At 34.4% G+C, this 20,475-nt stretch overlaps 1 protein-coding gene across 6 annotated transcripts in view; it reads right to left on the bottom strand.

Moving 5' to 3' along the window:
* Positions 1-20,475, bottom strand: part of DACH1 (dachshund family transcription factor 1) — a 352,221-nt gene that overhangs the window by 94,671 nt on the left and 237,075 nt on the right. For 2 of the 6 annotated variants that reach the window (XM_090130981.1, XM_090130994.1), the window contains exons 4-7: positions 19,760-19,915; positions 19,078-19,250; positions 6,830-6,965; positions 4,612-4,749 (exon numbers count right to left, since the gene is read on the bottom strand). In XM_090130981.1, the coding sequence (XP_089987107.1) occupies positions 4,612-4,749; positions 6,830-6,965; positions 19,078-19,250; positions 19,760-19,915 (603 nt within the window). The remainder of the gene's footprint in view (positions 1-4,611; positions 4,750-6,829; positions 6,966-19,077; positions 19,251-19,759; positions 19,916-20,475) is intronic. The other 4 variants (XM_031605420.2, XM_090131006.1, XM_090130988.1 and 1 more) reach the window with 3 other exon arrangements.

Raw genomic sequence — 20,475 nt, 5'->3', positions numbered from 1 at the left:
AGTATCATAAGGAATTGCATATATATATTAAGACAAAATAACATTTAAAAAGTAGAGTGAGAGTACAGAACTGAAACAAGTCAATTATATTTGCAGACCCATCAAGGTCTCTTAATTACCTTCTAGTTCCATTAAAATGCAAAATTCTGTAAATACAGGATGTATCAAAATATTTTAGAAAAAAAATCACAAAGAAATTTTGTATACATTCTCTCCATATAAATGCATACAAAAATGAAAATGAACACGCAAATATATTTACACAAGAAGTAGCTGGGCAATAAAGATGTGAATGAAAATTCCCTTTTAGGTCAATTGCCAACAACATCTAGAAAAAAGTTTTTTTCAGAGAAATAGCTAAAATCATAACAATGAGCAGTTAGACAATGTTCTGGAGCATTTATCTACAGATTTCTCTACAGGTCGGGCAGAAGAAAATCTTTGATGATGTTACAATTTCCTCTGAATCTTTCATATTTCTAAAAATATAGCCATATTTGTTTCTATATTTATCAAGGTGAGCGTATATATATATACGTGATGTATACTCTCCCTTTCTATATATAAGAATTTACTGCCAAAAATACAGAATGAATATCTATATATAGGATGATATACTTATCATTAGTTCCTTTTTGATGCTTGACTGCTAACAAAAATACAATTCTAATTACAACTTTCAAATATTTAAATTATTTTCTGTTTCACACTAAGGATAGCATGGAATTTGAACATTTTGTTTTATAAGATAGTAGCCAGTGATCTAATAAAGCTCACATCTCTAAGGAGGGACATAAAATAAAACCAGAAACAAACACTGAGACTTTTTAATGTGTGGATTTAATAAAGTTACACCTTAACTGCTGCTATTATAGTAGTCCAGATGAGGTTGCTATTGATAATCCGAAAATTACTTAAGAAATTTCCCTGTATATCGAAGGTAAAAAGCTTTTCTGAAAGAAAGAATTTAGCTTCTTTTATGAACATGGTGAATATTTTATATTTTGTTATAGAAAACAGCATGCACATTTCCAACAAGAAAGTGTCCTTCCTGTAACACCTCAAATAACATATTCAATTTAAAATGTAAGCATGACATTCAGGCTTCATTTGCTGTTGGTGTCAATCTAAAAAAATATAAATTGATGCAGACAGAAAATTGTAATCTGATGCCCTAGGGCCAGATTCAATAAAAGACTTAGGCATCTAAATTTGGTGTTAAATCAAGTAACTTTTAGATGTTTGTCCCCCAGAATGGTAATCCTCAGCTGAAGTGAGGATGGAGCTTACATTCCCAGATATTGCATAGGGTACGAATTGCTGGACAATTATCTGCTGGGGGGGTTCAAGCACTCACTGCCACCAACATCTCTTAACAACATACAAGCCAGGTACTTCCAAGTGGTATCTATTAAAGTTAACAAGTGAAACTGTAGTCTGCCTAATCCAATATGAAATATAGTGCAGCTATCTCAACATAGCAAAGAGAGAAACTCCGTGAAATGGACCACGCTATAAATTCCACCTTTCAGATGCACTAAGACCAAAATCTAGGGTTGGAAGAGAAAAGGGACAATGTTAAAATATATTTCCTCTCTCACACAACACACAGTGATTAGATATTTGTCCAGGATATGTGTCTCAACTTCTCTTTTCTGTCCACAAGGAATAAGGATCTGCGCTTCCAACATTAAAGAGGTCAGGGATGAGAAGTTAACTTCCAAGACATTGATTATTTTGAACTCTTTTGTTGAAAGACTTCAAACCAATGAGTAAGAAAAAGATCAGATTTAAGTCACTTTAAGCTTAGGCTTGCTGCTAGTTTCTCCTTTCTATGCTTTTTTGAGATTTCATATACAAAATCACTAAACAGGTTAACAAGATTTCAGCCCCTAGAAAGACAAATTTAACTTTTCTTTTCATGGAACTCAGAAAGTGAGTGGAACTTCATATGCTTATTCTGAGTTTTGTCCCACCATGAAGCTAAGAAATGGACAAGTTGTGAAGTTGGAATCAGTAGCTGGAAGATATTCCCAACACCCACCATTTACACACGGTCTTTGAAAACAGAAGCTATTCCTAATTTTCTGCAACAAATACTGACATATTGGCAGTGAATCAGACCCAAAGAGCCTAATTTGATTCTTGGTGAGACAGTGAAAAACTGTCTGTAATGGAAGCTGAGGTCACTCAGTGCTGGGCACACCACAATCTGAGAACATATTTGGAAGTCTAAAAGCAAATTAAAAAGAAAGAAAACTTCAAGAGTGATTTACTGGTCTCTAAAACCAGTGAAAACAAACTAATTCCCATCACTGGGAATAAATCTGGCTGAATTTTAAATAGAAATACATATAATCTTTAAAAACTGAATAGCACTCTCTTTTTTACACTACTTGTAGATCTGTTGAGAAAGATGATTAGCCTATCTGTCTTATGCTAAAACATTAAAAGTCTGATACGTTGATCAGCTGTCTGTATTATAATTTTTTTCCTCCTTTTTTACTTCTCTGTTGACAGTAAATAATTTTTCCTTAAGCTCTGAACGCTTCAGATATTTTGACTATTTTCATTTTGTTTTAATGGAAGAAAGTACAAGAAGGGAAAAAGCAATGCCCTTCTTCCAAGCAGGATTTCCCAGGCTCTCACAGGCTCAATTAAAAACCATTTTGTAGTTGCAGCTGATAGATTCATGCCAACAAATGTTAGAAGAAAATAAAATAATGTTTAAATGCTCATGATACTTTTTCAGAATATCTGTTTTCCTCTGATTTCGTTTTCTTTTGATCCAGGTTATGAGGGTGATGTTTTCAACTTTGAGAGTACTACCACCTATTTGTTACTATTTTTTAACATGACTGCATTCTAACTGATTTGCAGTGGTAAGCAACAGTTTGGAAATCAGATTGCAAGCTCACAGTGACAGAAGTAGATAATTACTATCTCCACAAATATCTATAAGCTAAATCACTTGTTTTTATACAGATTAGATCAGTATTAAAGTAACAGGACTGCTATGAGAGACATGATAAATGTAGTCATGACAGAAAACAAATTTTAATTTACTCTATCAATCTAGATAGCCCATAAGCACTTATTATTAATTTGGAAGGCTGGAACAGAAGTGAAAGACAAAACAAAACAATAAAAAACAAAAAGAAGCTGCCAACAACAAAAAAATCAACTAGAAAATAGAAGATTTGTCCTAAGCAAGGAAAAACACCTGTTTTCTCAGCATTCTTAGCACTTCTGCTGAGAACAGATCTGTGTTTCAGTTCACAAAAAATGTGAACTGGATATTTGAAATATCACTGCTTTGCTTATACAAAGCCTCTTTTTTTAAAAAAATGAATGACGTAAAAAACAGTAGCAATTCTTACCATGTACTTCTTTTTGCCAGATTTACCAGTCTGATTATACTTAAATGAGTAACTTCAAAGGCTGAAAAAAATCATTTCTGGAAATTTAAAACAAACCTACTTGATCATATTTCACAGCAAGGATACAGTTTTGGGGGACTGAGTGAAGGCATAGTGTAAGCTAAAACAGGTTGTGTGTTCAATGAACCAAACTAAATGGTTTATATAACAGAAATGTTTCCATTAATTTTGGGGGGATAATCCTATTAAATATGCCACCTGTCCAGAATAGGTGTCTAGATATTAAATTTTTTCATATTCCACTGTTCAAGCACAAAGCAGAGCAAGTATCACCTCACAGATGATAAAATGTAAAATACAACACAAAATGTCGTATTTTGAAATCTTTGTCACTGAAGAGAGTTTCTCTAGCTGTTTCAATATGTGGCTGTTATACTTCCTATTTTCTCTCTCACTGTTCTCAATTAAGTGCTTGGTTTTTTTTTCTGATAAGCCCCAAAATTCCTTTTCCACTGATTTTTTCTTATTTCTCACCTCCCCTCCAACAAAATATTTCTTGTCCATTAATAATATTTAAAATTCATATGTATTTAGTAAACATAATGTATGAAATATACCTTTTAAAATTCAACCACTCCTCCAAAACCTCCTGTAACAACTCTGTATAAGAACATAACTTTGAATACCAATAGAGATTAAATGGTGTCATAATCAGTATAAGTGCATGTGGACTATTCACCTAGATCAAACACTTTGGTCATATACTCAATTAAATTTAAATCCCATTATATAATGTGTACCAGCCTCATTTTATGCAATTCCCTAATTTAATGACTTGGTATTAGCCTTTTTTCTTTTTGCACACATGGACTAATTTTCACGGTGCTCAGTTCCTTTGGGAAGTAGGTCATTAAAGTCAACTGGATGGAGACAGAAACTTAATACCTAAACAGCACTGTATAAGGGCCAGAGACACAACAGTACTATAAAACTGTTTTTCACTCATCCCCCTTTGTAATATCTGTGAAATTCCCACCTCATATAAATATTGTTCATTAATGTCAAGGACTACGAAATAGAAGAATCCAGAAAGCTATAATTCTCTTATAACTAAATTTTTGAAGCATCAACAATAAGCACAGTATAAAAGAAATCACAATTATTACTTAGCTACTGGGAAAAAAAAGAAAAAAAAAAAAGTGAAACAGTGAAGTCCTAATATTCATATTACCTTTCTCAATGTGTATTCTTTTTGACTCATGTCCCATGTCATGACCAGCCAGATCACCTTCTTTAGGCCCAGGAAGGACATTAGGTGACAAACCCATCAGCATTTGGTTCATAGATAGCCCATTCTGATGGACAGCTGCTAGACACAAGCACACACAGAAATAAAATCAATTATTACATTAAGAATATTTATTTCTAATTATTTTACCTACTTTTCCTCTTAATTATACAAAAAATCTAGTAGTCATAAGGTTACTTAATTAGTGTAACCAGCATATAGACTGTGAGCCAGTTTCTTCTTGTCATACCTTTCTAAAATCAGTTCATTTTAAAAATAAGAATTCAGTATTTCTGGGGTCAGTTGGATATTTTCTTGTTTGTTTTGCAAGAACTGAAATCCCAATCGAAACAATCGGCAAAAGAACAGAAGGTTCTAAGGGAGACATGGGGTATAGTTAGCTTTACAAAAGTTATTTTACGTATTATCTAACTTAAGCATTGCAGTGTTCCATGTAAGAAATTACTGTTTTTCAGAAATGTATTGTGCAACATCAGATTTGCAAATCAGATAGCTAGAAATCTACAAAAGCTGCTCCAAGAGTCTCACAAACCCAGAAACTCCCAGAAAGTATACTATATCCCTTCATTATCCCTAAAAATTGCATTTGCAACTGGCGTAGTCCATTGTCAATACAGCCTTTTTTCATAGGCAACTCATATTTCTGTAGTAGTCATCTTATTCTTGCTGGTATCACAAAAGCAGATGTACTTAAGGATCAGCTGTGATGACAACAAATCAGATAGGAGAGAAAAAGATTGTTCCTTTCAGTAAGTTACTGAAGTGATCCTGTATTTAAGGAACTTTGTTATTAACATTATTGGAGAAACAACAGGCAGAGCTTCCACTCTTGTCTGCTGGTAGGCAAGCAGATAAAACTAAAGGAGAAAGGCACTTCTTAAAAAAAAAAAAAAAAAAAAAAAAAAAAAAAAAAAAAAAAGTTTAATTCCACTGCAAAAACAACCATAATCTTTCTGTTTACTTTTTTATTTTAAAAAAGGCATTTATTAGTTGTAATAAATATATAACTCAAAAGAAAAAAATATATATATTTTTTAGTATTTCACTTACGAATTCATAAAAAAATAGGGAAATAGATCACAGTATATGGGATACTAGTTTAATCTACACTCTCAATTATCCAAGTGATAAGAAAACAGAATTCTCAGCTTGTCATGGTCAGGCCTCATTTATTTTTTTTGCTAACTCATTTTTCAGCACATAGTAATGACAGATCTTTCATCTGAAAGTCAGTGAAGAACTAGCTTCCTGAATGCAGAGTTTGAATGGAAACAGTCTAGAAAAATCATGTTTGCATCTAATCAATATGTCTACGTACTTCATAGCTATTTTGTAGCCTTCATTTTATATGCTAAATCCTCCAATTCTACCTGCTGAAGAAATCCACTGTGGAAAGATGCCTTGAAAGCATAAAAAACTGCAGTTGAGCGACAATAAAGGAAATGGATAAGTTCAATGTAAATTTAATATCCTAAAACAATAGGCATTTTAAACCTCAGATTCTAACCTGTAATAGTATAGAGCCCACTGTTTCTGTTACATAATTTACATCCCGAACTCAGGGCTTTGATAAAAGTGGTACTGTTCTGTGATATTATGGTTAAATTTCACTCCACCCCATGTGAACTATGAGGTAATAATATTCTTTGTATCAATTCTCACCATTACAAGTTGTTTACATTTTTAGAATTTATAAAGTATACATATTTTTAATTGATTTACACTTGTTCTTCTTTTTTTTCCCAAGTAATTCTATGACGTAAAATGCTGCTTATGAAGCCGGATTCACTTCAGAAGTCAAACTAGAGTAGCCAAATTAAATAAAACTTAAAAAAAAAACATACAACTGTATGTTCAGTTCTAAAAACTAATCTAGCAAATTGGTTCCAGGCTGTAATTCATGTCTTGTGTCTTTATGTTTAATATGACATGATGGCAGTTTATATCAGTACCTGGTAATGTAGCATCAGGTATTATGATACTGCAAACTGGGGAACATGACGTTGGGAAATAGATATTGCAGCTGAACTTCTGAACATGATACCTGTGAGATCTATTTAAGATGAAGGCATTTTGATTAGAAAAACCAGCTGCACCTAATCAAATTTAAAGTGTTAACAAGGAGAACAATGTGACCTACGGATTCTGTCTGAAGAGCTCTCAGTCCGTGCAGGAGAGCTGGACACACTGCTGCTTCGATGAGAGGATGGGTGGCTGCCAGGTCTTCGGCCCTCTTCAAGAGAAGGAGCAGGAGAAGGGCTGTCTGGAACACGTTCCTATACGGCATGAAAAATAAATTTTAAAAAAACGCATGTTAAAATTTGGCTTCCAAGTCTCATTTCCCTAAACTGCATATACGTCCTAAATCAAAACCTATTTTTTTCTTCCATTGAGGTGTCCAGAATTTGCAGAATATTCTCAAAGGAAAATTTACAGTTTTAGGACTCAAAGCTCGTGTTAGTATGCAATTTGAAAGCTGCTCATCCTGTCAGGATTTTAAATTGCCTTCTGGACTACTTACAAAAATAAAAGTTTTGCTTTGCTTTTGGGTTTTATTTTAGTCACTTAAATCAGTGTGCTGCTGAATTGGAAATATACATTTTGTTTACTAGCCTACAGACATTAGCCTTGCGGGATGTGAAATAATGTACTTTACTAAATAAATAAAGACCAGAAACTGTTGTTTTAACTCCCGATTAATTTTATTCCCTAACTTAGTATCAAAGGAGTTTTTGAGAAAAGAGATTTTAAAGAACTGCCATGAATCATAAAGAATACCAGACCAGAGTATGAGTGTCTTCCAAATGATGGAACTCAAACCAGGAATTAACCAATACTTATTCTAAGAGTGTTTTGCACCTTTGGCCTTATCAATTCTTCAAAACATGGAAAAAACGCCCACCATCATTCTTCTATCCAGAGGAAAGCATGTCATGATAGATGGGAGGAGCTACAATGTGCTTCAAGATGTCCTTTGATCTTGAAAGTCACAGCATGAGGACAGTGATGGCTCAGATTGCACTTCTTGCTATGTGATGTCAACATGCACCAGAGTGATTTATCCAATATTTACACAGAACTTTGAACGAAATAATGAACAATAGGGCAGAACAGTCCTTTTTGAGAAAAACCTCTATCTTTCTCTGCAGTTGGCTAAAACAGGTGTGAGTTAGGTTGGTTCGGTCAAGTTATTAAAAAAAACAGATAATTTCTAAGTAGCAATTCTGACTTCTAATGAAACAAATGAAGAAAAAGAGTATATGTTCAATTCACTAAAAACTTTTGGTAACAATATAATGCATTTTGTATGTTCAATAACATGTATTAAAACTTCCAGTTACAAATGTCTTTAAAGTGTTTTTCTAAAAAGAGCATCATGCTCCTCACACTGGACATTGATTTTGCAACAGTAATTATTCTTCATGCACACTATTAAGATGAATATTAATTCTGTTGAATGCATTCCTATGACACTTAGCAGCACAACTATTTACAGTAATCAATAGATTTGTTCTAGGTAAGATTTCCAATAAATGTCTGTTAAATTTGCAAAGGGATTCAATGGGCCTATTAATGGAGTGGGAGAAGACCTTTCAGAACAGTGCTTCAAAATGTTTAAGTACTTAATAGTCTCAGGTTTTTAAGTCAAAAACATTGATGAGAATAGTTCAACTGCATCATAGCTCTCAGCTTATTTTGACTTTGATTGTGTTTATATATCCATGAACTGGGTATTCAAGAGGAGGATTATAACACAGATGCTTTCCAAATGCAGAAGATTTATTTCTTTAGATTTAGGAGGATTTAAGCATGCACAGTGTACAGATTTGGTATAAATTGGAACATGGTATATTTAATCATTAATTTAATATATAATTTCACTGTTTGGCTTACAATGCATTGTTCTTAGAAGGGTTTCATTAAAATGAAATCCAGTGAGCATGTAAGATTTGAATACAAAGCTGCAGAGTAAATTAATTTATTTAAACAGCTTAATTTGTTTATCCTATTTATTTATGTGTGCTTTTACAGCACACATTATGAGACGGAGAGAGCAAAAGGAATTTACAGGACAACAAAATATAATTATTGTGCAAACAAAACATAATGAGTTTTATTCACATATAATATGACACAGCAGACAAACTCTATGAGAAAACTAAATACACTGGCTTTATCAATTCATTTCTAAAAGACCCTTTAACTCCAAGAAAAAAAATGGGATTAAACTATGCAGAATGTATTAATTGAATAATTTAACTCATTTTTATATACAGTCTACACCAATCTTTCATCTTTATCAAAACTAGCTGCAGTAAGAAATGGAAATTCTGCTAATAAGATATTGAAATACTCTGTAGCTCAAAAAAGTCAGAGTGATAAACTAATGGTGCTGAAATATCAATACAAGCATTCTCCCTTGCTACAGATTTTGTGTATAAAATAAGGATTCTATGTATGGTAAAATATTAACTTTATATTTACAGTAGCTTCACTTTGAAGTTCAAAAAAGGAAATGTGCAAAGATATGTTCACTAAATAACTCAGATGATCAGAATTTTTTATATCCTCTGTGAAACGTCAATTTTTATAAATAAGTCTGTGTGAGACACCAAAGAAGCAAAAAAATTTACTATGTTAGAATCCTGACAGTAGGATTATGCTACCTGACTCCCAGAAAACAAAACCAATCAGTACAAAAAACAAACAAACAACTGTATGATTTTATTTCAGATATTTTGCTAAAAACTACATATAAGAAGAAGACAGTTGTATTCAGCTTGAAATACACACCTGCATTTTGAAATTGAAATGCAGTTTTGACATGTTAAATAGATATGAAACTTCAGAGATACCTATACTTTGAATGAAGGGGTGTTTCAATCAAATGAGATAGATACAGACAATGAAGTCAGTGTAGCCTCATCCAAAACCAAATATCATGGATCAGTTCAAGTGCACATGTGTAGACACTGAGTTCTGTTTCAAAGATCAAAGGATTCTGAGATGTCCAAGCTAGGTTCACATGATCTACAAAAGACCTGCCATCTTCTGGATTGGCAGCAAAATGCCAAAAGCATTATGCTTGCACATACTGGCTGATGAGCTGAACAGCTTCAAAAACACAATTGACAATATTTACTAGAAAACAAGTTACGCAGAATTATTTATGACTTGCAAAACATAACCCCAACTAGCTACATTTTTTTCCTCGTTCTTTTTGCTTCCTTAATTGTTCCTACACGTACTCCTAAGAAAAAGTGGTAGCAACTTAGGACATATGTTGCAATTTAAGATATGGTGACGCAGCTTTTATGAATAGACAAGGCTTTCAATTAGGCATCAAAACTGGAAGCTATACTAAGCAAATACATAGCACGCCCTTAAGGGACAGATCTGGAGAGTTCTTTAGTTCACTGCTCTTTACAATCTGATACAAATAATGAATTCTATGTATTTAAGAATCTGATGTTTAACTCTTTCAAAAATTATCTTAGCAAACACAAAGCTTTGCTATAAGGACTGAAGTGCCCTTCCTAGTACTCTTACTCCACTGACAAGTCACAGACCCTCAATATTAGTCCACTTTATAATTAGCAGAATTGTTCTTGCGATACTGGCTTTTTTTAACTTATAAAGAAAAGAGATTTTAACAGAGATCTTAACATACATCTCTAGAATTAGAAACCACTCCATTTTTTTTCAAAATTAACACATTACCCACAACTTAATACCACCTCAGTTTCTCCAAGTAAAATAAAGATGTCTTGCTGTACTTAACAACATTCCCCTACATTTTTCGAAAAGCTCTTTGTGTAGATGGAAAGACCATACCATATGATCCCATACTACAACATTCCAAGACCATAATATAAGTTCCTTTTAAGTAACCTCTTATTAACATTTATCTTAATATATCACTAATGGCATTCAGAAAGTCTTAAATTCTTCCCAATATAATATATGTCCTTTTCTTCTATTCAGATTTTCATCTTTTGAAAACTGCATTACCAGAAGTCATTCTCAAAAATCTACCATCAGATAAACTTAATGGTGTTCAGTTGTTGGTGCCTATAACATTACCCAAGATTATACATTTCAGGAAACCATGGGTTAATCCGTCTGCTCTTAAGAAGATAGAAAAGGAAGTGTATATTCAAGAATCTCATCAACTCAGTCACCCCTCACACATGCCTTTATTCTTTGCCATCCCCATTCCAAAAACATTCCGAAAAAAATTTGAATCTATGAACTTCCAATGACCAACTACTTTTGCATGCACAGCCTTAATCTTCTGTATATTCCTCTCCTAAGAGTACCTAAAAGTATTTCCAGTCTCAGCTTTCTCCTGTGCTCTAGTTTGCTTCTCTGTACAACTCATCTCTTGAGCCTGATTCCTTTAATTTTAGGCATGGACTGAGTAGAAGACATGCAACTAAGAATATCTGAAGATGTACATCACTATTAAAACTACTGAGCTGTCTTGATGCTCTTCAGTGCTGAATAAACTCCTTTAGAGATGTTTATGCTTTAAGCCATTAAAGTGCAGGAGACAAAATTGCTCAGTTGCAGCATCATGCTTTTCAATAGTTTCAGTGACATCTTATGAGTGGATGAATACATGACAAAAACTTGTTTCATACAGTTAATTTTCAACTTTTAAAAATACTGAAAAGAAACCAAGCAAACAAAAAAAAAATAAACAGAACACCCTCTGTATTAAAAGAGATTATAACATTTTGAACTTTCTGTGAAGGCACCTGGCTTCTGGTCTTTTTTTCTGGTATGATTACAATAATCTTCAAAATGACCAAAGCAAAAACTTCTTATTATTCAGCTACATATTGACCTACTTTGAACTCAAGTGAGGAATGGCTTTCTTGTGAAATGACATACTTATCTGACACTGTATTAGTTAAAGAAATGAATTCCTTGGGTATTGTTTGTATTCCCTGAAAAGGGGATATTTTGCTTTTATAGTTTCATCTTTTCCTGAGCTTCAGATTACAAATCAGTGTTTATTACAAAAATTTGAAAATGAAATGGGATAATAAATATTTCCTAACTTCCACAGTCACTAATAAAATTGATGTTAACAAACTGAATGCTATAAATGTTTATTTTCCATTTTCTTACTTGAATAACATCAGCTTGTTAAAGATCTTGCTCATGTCCCACTGATGCAAATGCTGTCTCTCACCTGTTTCTTACTAGCATACTTCTAATCTCAGTCAAAAATTGTGACTTTAAATGTTTTCTGTTGTCATTAATTATATAAATTTTTAAAATACTGGATCTATTTCCTGAAAAAAACATAATTGGCATTAGCATTTTCTTTCTATTTTTGAGTATCTTGAACTTCTTTGCCTTTCGGACTAATTTAAGATAATCTCATTTCCATTTTGCTTTTTAATCCACAATTTTTCACTGATTTTACCTCAAATCTGATTACTATTTCCACCGTAATACTGATAAATGACAACATAAAATGTGGAAAGAAATTAATAGAAAAAAAAGGACTGCATATTTACGATATGATTAATGGGAACGTTAGCAGAACTTAACTGTCAAGAAGTAAAAACAGAAGACTCCTAAGAAATTGTTTAACAGTACTTCAACCATTGAAGTTTAGGAAGCAGCAGTAGGAATTCATTCCTCATATTCAGTTCAAACTGTACATCCAGCCAAACACCAAGAATGAGATTAATCTGACTAAATGCAGTTGTCTACAGTACAAATGTCTACTTCTGAGCTAGTCACCCTAGGCTCATTTTTTACGCATACATTTACACCTCCAAGGTACAATTCACCTCACTGTAAAGTAGCAATCTAAAACAGGTCCAATAAGTTGTGTCATATAAGACAGCAAAATGAATCCCATTCATTGTACCTCATGGCCATTTTGCATCACATTAATCTTCCACCACATACATAGTTCCCTGTTACACTATGCAAATTGCCAAACAAAAAAAAACTTTACTACCTTCCCTACACTGTTTGCTATCTGTAGCTACCTATTCACATGGGCATATGGATGTTTTTAGTTTCAAACTGTGTGCCAGAAATATATTTGTTTAAGCAAGTAAAATAATCTCATTTTACTCAAAAAAAAAACCAAAAAAAATTTATTCCCAGTCAGAACCTGCCAGAACACATTCTCTAAGTTCAGAATAAAGCAATCCGTATTTAAAACTCAAATAAATAATTTTGATTACACAGATAGAATTAATAATTAAAATGAGACACTGTCCTCCAATATAAAGCTGATTAAGCCATAATAAATGAGTTCAGCTACACTTTGACCTTACACTAAATGAACAAAATGTGCATAGATGTGTTCATACACATATTTATATTAACTCAAAATAATAAAAGAATTGATTCTGACTAGTTTGGATATTCTCTCTGTTATGCAGAAGTTCATAAGTACAATTTTAACGTATCCTCTTCTCTATGATCATGAAGGCCACAAATGAAATAGTAGCATTTTATAATATACTTAAAACTTTATAGTTATATCATAGTTCTTATATTTGTTTTCCCAGTCAATACATCTAAAGCTGGACGTACTTCTACTATTTTTTTTTTTTTAATATGAAATCAGATTTCATAGAATCTTATCATAGAATGGGTTACATTGGAAGGAATCTTGAAGATCATCTAGTTCCAACCCCTTTGCCATGGGCAGTGTTGTCATCCACCAGATCAGACTGCCAAGAGACCCATACAATCTGGCCTTGAGCACCTCCAGGAATGGGGCATCCACAGATTCTCCGGGCAGACTGTGCCAGTGCCTCACTGTCCTCTGAGTAAAATTTTTTTTCCTAATGTCTAACCTAGATCTTCCCTCTTTCTCCTCTTTTAGTTTAAAGCCATTCCCCTTCATCCTATCAGTATCAGACCATATGAAGAGTTGGCCTCCCTCCTGTTTGTAAGCTCCCCTCGAGTACTGGAAGGCCACAATGAGGTTTCCTCCATGTCGTCTCTTCTCCAGGCGGAGTAAGCCCAACTCCTTCAACCTGTCTGCACATGAGAAATGCATGAGCCCTTTGATCATCTTCACAGCCTGAAGAGATATTCTAAAGTAAATCTGCCAGGTACTATTTTGGTTAAATAATTCGTCAATGTCTAGTTTTGGATGAAAACTAGATACAACCTTATAAACAAATGTAAAACAACTAGTGCTGTGATATACATTGAAAAAGTTATTTTCATGTTTTTAGTACGCAGTGGAGAGCTGCTGTGTTGCTGGTCACTTTTTCAGTTGCAGCTACTTTTTCATTTCTCACTTCATTCTTACTTTCTGCCATAAGTTAGAAAGCTAGAGTGCAACTTTTGATTCTGGCTGCTCTATTTTAACTATTACAAAGTAGAATTATCTCAAGTTGCTATTAATGTGAGGCATGACCTTTATATTTTTGTATATCTTTCTGCTGACTGAAAAAAAAACTGATGCAGTGAAACTGCTAACAAGCGGAATTCTTGAAACCATGGGCAAGTTATGAAAGCCACCTCATGTCTTAAGTATCCCCAGGTCACAGCTGTCACACTTACTGCTATTCACTGCTGTCAGAATCTGCTATCCCTGCTTCTTATTGCCCTCCTCTTATTCATCCACCTCATGTATCTAAACATTAAATTCCAAAAAGACATCTAGAATTTACCTGTTTGAAAGGGCACAATACTCTTCAGAAATAGAATTTTCAGTGCTAATTGCCAAATCCAAAATGTTGCTGTCTAAGGTTTCACTTTTACTTTTGTCTTTGTCTCTTCTTCTGAACACAGCAGAATAAAACATTTGGCTAACACATAATCTTAGCTTTATTCCACTTTCTTATTATGAAGAAACGAATATAACCCACTAACAGAAAAATATTTGAAGCTCTTTGAATTTGAAGATAACAACACTAACTCTGAACTCAGTGAATTGGAAGGAAAGGTCTACAAGTCATCTATCGTGGCACTGTTTGAACAGTCAGTTCTTCCATCCAGTGAAACAGCAGATTTATAAGCTAGAGATGCAAAGACCTAACTTTTTTTCTCATTTACTTAATTAGATAAAGTTACTTTAGATTATTACTTTTCAGAGTAGAAATTTATCTTAGGTAACCTAACTTTCAGAGTTTAGACTTATATACATCTTATACTGTAGTTCTGAATGCACAAGGGATGTTCCAAAAATAATTTCCTCTTATTTAATGACGTTGGCCTACGATGTCAGAGGCAGATGTTGGTGATACAACAGTAGAGGCTGAACTTTCCCACCAATATTCCATTACATTTTGTTGCCATGTGACAGATGGTAGCAGAGGGACAGTCTGCCAAAATGGAGTCCGACATGGAAGCACATATGGAGCAAAGCTGCATCACTGAACTCCTCCACATGGAAAAGATGGCACCCATTGACATTCACTGAACCTTGCTGAATGTTTATGGAGACCAAATAGTGGATGTAACCACAGCGAGGTGGTGGGTGGTGCATTTCAGCAGTGACAACAACAACAGTGAGTCACTTCCATTGGTGCAGATTTTACATACATAGTGTATAGGTTCTTGTTCATCACTCGTGGAAAAGCACAGCTAATGGTGGTGACTGTGTTGAAAACATAAGTAGCTGAAAATTTGGTCTATCAAATAGTGTCATTATGTTCTTTAAATCTGTTTTAGTTTCTATGGAAAAAAATAGGAGGCATTACTTTCAGAGTAATCTACATACATTGACATTTCAGGTTATAATCATGAACTCTAATATCGTGATTCACAGTCTTTTAAAATAGCTTGTGGAAAATTTGTCACTGAAGAAAAATATTTAAGTAAAATAAGGGTTAAAGGATTGATCCAGAAGATAAAGAAAACAAAAACAAAAAGTCTAAAAAATTAGCAGCAGAAGAAATGAAGATATGCCTCTAATAACAAACACTTTTATGAAAGAGCACAAATTCACTATTTATCCATTCTTATAAAAATAAAGAAAAAACAGCTTTGTCCTTCTCACTTACAACTGTTCTCTACAATATTTATTTTAATTGCAGTTATAAGTTATTATTCATTGCCAGCACAAGGTTCAGAAAGTATGCTGATCAGAGTTTGATTCTCATCTACTCACTCAGTGCATAAAATTTAACAGGCACTAAGCTCATTGCCTCTGACTGTTGCTAGTGGGAGGTAGGTAAATTACCAATGGCATTACAACCATGCTTATGGAAAAAAATTCCCCAAATGGTGACCTCATGCTTTCATGTTGATCAGGTTTCTCTTTCAATCCTATTCAGTATTAAAAATTACAATCATAGATACTTGGCAGTTGATCATATTCATCTCTCCTAGGCAAAAGCAGAAGACATAAATGTGGACACATGGTGTTTCACAAAGGTGCTGAAGAGTAGGAACATGTATCAAATCTTAAGCACTCACAGAATTACTAAAATGATTATATGCAGGAAGATTTTACAGTTAGATATGAGTTCTGGATGGCAGATTATCACTCTTTTATTTACGTATCTACATTTAGTATAAACGTATTCTCAACAAATATGTTACAAGTTGTGACTGAAGAAGATACAGTGATGCTTTGATAGTGACTTCATTGGGTCTTATGTAAATATCCAAAAATTGTGAAACTAGATCAAAGTAAAAACTTTGAAGAATATGTACTTCATTCCTGAATGAGTATACACTTAAAAAAAAGAACAAATGTTAATTTGGCCATTTAAGAATGCTTTGTTGTAAATCCTCAACTTTCTAATTTATGGTTATGTGTGAACCGGGTGGGAACATGAAACCTGATTTGCTAAATAATGCACAAGATGTTATGCAGAAGCTGCAAAAAAGTTGGCTTCTATGGTGAAGATTTTACTAGCATAAATAAAAGACGGTTGAATTTTCAAAATTACATGTGTAGATAAAGAAGAGATAAATAGCGTCAATTACTAATACAAACACATGTCTAAATAGCAACATTTTTGAGAAAAAAAATGATTTTTTAGTTACAAAACACTGCTAAAATGTTTCAAAATCAAAATTGCTAATTACTTTCAAAATCTTCACTGAGGCTGGAAACACTCTTTCTAACTAGATGAGCTACAACAATGAACTTTGAAGACCTTAAGGAACCCTGAGAAAAGGAAAAAAACCTGGTATGATTCTATTTGTGGTTAAAATAATACACATAATTACATGATGATAGTCTCTCTTTCAGAATCCAATAATTTTGTAGATCTGATTAACCAAGAGTATTTCTCAGCTAAGTCCCTCCAGGTTCCAGCAATATTGCCATAATGGGGTCAGATCTGAGAACACAGCAGGCTCAGTTCCCATAACCTGCTTCCTAAAAAGTAATTTATTTTTTTTACATAACCCAGGAGCTACACTGTACTACAACTGCATACTCTTGACAAAATTTTTAAGCAGAAAGTTACAAATACGAGTGAAAAATCAAATTCTGAATTCTCACATAGAAACTAAAATACTTGCAGATAATGAAAAAAATGGAAATATTAGTAAATAGTGAAAACAAACTTTTGTTTTCTTAGTAATTCATACTTCTCAACTGTAGTTCTGCATGTGCTCCATCCCAATCTTCATTTTTTAGATACCTCTCTAATACCAGCGGTCACTGTTCCCGTTAAGAAAATAAATTTAGAATGAAACATAGCACCACTTATGTTTCAAAGAACAACTTTAGTATCATGCAACTCTACACAGAATCTCAGAATTGTAAGGGCTGAAAGAGTCCAAGCCTCCTACCAAAGGAGGCTCCCCAGACCAGGTTGCACAGGTAGGTGTCCATATGGGTCTTGAACATATCCAGAGAAGGAGATTCCAGAGCTTTGCTGGGCAGCCTGTTCCAGTGCTCTATCACCCTTACCATGAAGAAGTTCTTATGCACATCTGTTTGGAACTTCCTTCAGTCTATGGCTGCTTCCCTTGTCCTATTGCCGCACACCACTGAGGAGTCCGGCCTTGTCCCTTTGCCTCCAGCACATTAGATATTTATTGACATTGATCAGATCCTCTCTCAGTCTTCTTTTCTCAAAGCTGAACAGACTTAGGTTGTTCAGCCTTTCCTCAAAAGACAGATGCTCCAGGCCCTCTATGATCTTTGTGGCACTCCACTGGACTCTTTCCAGGAGATTCCTGCCTTTTTTGTACTGGGGAGCCCAGAACTGGGCACAATACTCCAGGTGAGGCCTCACCAGGGCAGAGTAGTGGGGGAGGATCACCTCCCATGACCTGCTGGCCAAGCCCTTTTCAATGCACCCCAGGATGCCATTGGCCTTCTTGGCCACCTGGGCACACTGATGGCTCATGGCCAACCTGTTGTCCACCAGGACACCCAGGTCCCTCTCCGCAGAGCTCCTCTCCAACAGGTCATCCCCCAACTTGTACTGGTGTATGTGGTTATTTCTCTCTAGCTGCAAGACTCCACTCTTGCTTTTGTTCCTCTCTGCCCAGCTCTCCAGTCTGTTCAGGTTTAGCTGAATGGCAGCACAGCCTTCAGGTGTGTCAGCCATTCCTCCCAGCTTTGTATCATCAGCAAACTTGCACTTACTAAAGACAGTTCAAGTGAAAGCAGAAGAAAGGTGCAGAAACCACTATAAAATCAAACAGTGAATTATCAACAGAGCATACATATATCCATGTTGAGTAAGTCAGACATAAGGGACAGAATCTAGTCCTGTTGACATAGCACCTCAACAAACAATTCTTCTAAAAGCAATGTCTGAACACTCTGTATCATCAAAGATACGACAGCAGTGCCATGGTAGGTCTCCTACTCTGCTAAATAGCTCAACAATCAAATTGATCTGGGCTGGAGGCTATTGCTCTTGGAGGCAATAAAACTTAACATGGGTAGGAAGTTTCAGGCTGAGATTTCTCTACACTGCTACTACTGTTCTGGTCTGAAGATTACTGGGTCTGTTCTGCACAACTGTAATGCATTCTGTTACAGTATTTGGCAATTTAGAGGCAAAGTATCAAGCCTTTCAGCCTTCCTCAGATGCTTGGAGTATCTGAGAAATACTTACAACTACAAGTTGAAAACACAGACAGATTGTCTTGATCTGTTCCAATTTAACAATGAAGTAGTTTTTAACTTGACATGTAGAGGAACATGCTATTAGATTACAGATTGTTAAACACAAGAAATCAGAAAGCGATGTATTCTATATGAAAGCTGCCTTAAGTTGAGCACTGTTTTAATATTGATTATGAGAGGGGAGAATTGAGAAGGTAAAACCGGACACCAGAAGCCTACTTCTCCTCAGAGCTACAAAAAATGTTTTTCTTGTATGTACTGACCTCATGACTTACCTTAAAACTTCTGACACCTACTTATCTTTGTAATGTGAATGTACAACAATTTTACCTCCCTCTTAATATTACCTTAATAACAGATGTCTCAACTCTGGATGGAGGACTCTGCACTTGTGCTGCTGCTGCCATGTTGGCAATGGTACTAAGGTGATTCATCTGGCTCATTGCCATCGTGACAGATGCTGGAGGTAGGCTCACAGGAATTAATGGGTGGGGCATCATCATAAATGGAAGCTCCAATCCTGGAGGAAAAAAAAAGAAAAGAAGGAAATAGGTTTATTTATTTTTGCATTTTTATTTTTTTCTCCTGATGGACAAGATGGATGATTAACATTTCAAGACAATACAGCAGTGTGTCGCTTCTTCTCTGGGTTATACATGTGTAAATCACAAGCAACAGTGGAGCATTTTTAGACACAAGGAAAGGCTATACCTCTTAATTTCTTCATATCAGTGTAATGTTATACAGTATCATTTATAAACAACAGTAGTTTATTAGGTTTTTTAATATATTCTGCCAGATGCCTTAGCAATGCATTACTATGCCACTTATACACAGGTTATCAGTTATTTTAAGTATTGCATACAGATTTGTTCTTTCTCATCTCCACTTCTCCTGGTTGTTACTTTGAAGGAAATATTCTAACACTCCCCACATCTTTGATTTCTGGTAGCCTATTTATGTAAACACAAAATAAAGACAAGAATTGGAAAACTGCCGATGTTAGTGCTGAAAGATGTCAACCCGTACCATTTGGCAGAAGGTGGTTCTGTTGAAGAGGATTGAGAGGTTGGCTAACTGGAACATTATGTTGTCCAGGCAAGTTGGGGTGGTTAATAGAGGCCTGTGATCCTTGGGTGGGGGGAGACTGAAGTTTTTCTTTATCCCAAGAACCATCACTGCTGCCTGTGGGGAATGAATATATATTATTTGGATGAAGGAGGACCCCAAATTTAAGATATCTGAATACTGAAGGAAGGCCAGTAATTTAACTTTTCTTGCAAAGAATAATTTTTATTTTATTTTTTGAATACGTGGGATAGGGGAAGGACTTTTTTTGAGGTTTTGTTGTTTGTTTTTCCACCTACTGAAGAAAATGTAAGGATAAATTTTCAAGTCCAGCCAAAGCACAAACCTAAATGTATTAGAGTTGTGCTCCTTCATATGAAGTTTGTGTTTTATGTATTAATATTTTTACATTTACTTCTGTCATTAATAGCAAGTGGAAAAAAACTACTTGTGCAATTTGTTTTATATGTGTTCACTATGTCTGAAACAAAGAATTTTGCCTATTACATCAATTCAAATTCAAACTATGTTAATATTTCTTCTTGTATTCATGAATGAACACTGTAGAAATTAACTAGAAAATTCACTTACTGAAGGCACCAGCACACGTTCATACATGCCTGGTTGACATTTCTGTGTTGAATATTCAATTTTTGTTTCATATGATTAATTAAAAT

Source organism: Phasianus colchicus, chromosome 1 (assembly GCF_987193195.1).
Source record: "Phasianus colchicus chromosome 1, bPhaCol1.hap1.1, whole genome shotgun sequence".
NCBI classification, from domain to species: domain Eukaryota; kingdom Metazoa; phylum Chordata; class Aves; order Galliformes; family Phasianidae; genus Phasianus; species Phasianus colchicus.
This window is presented reverse-complemented; position numbering and strand designations above follow the sequence as displayed.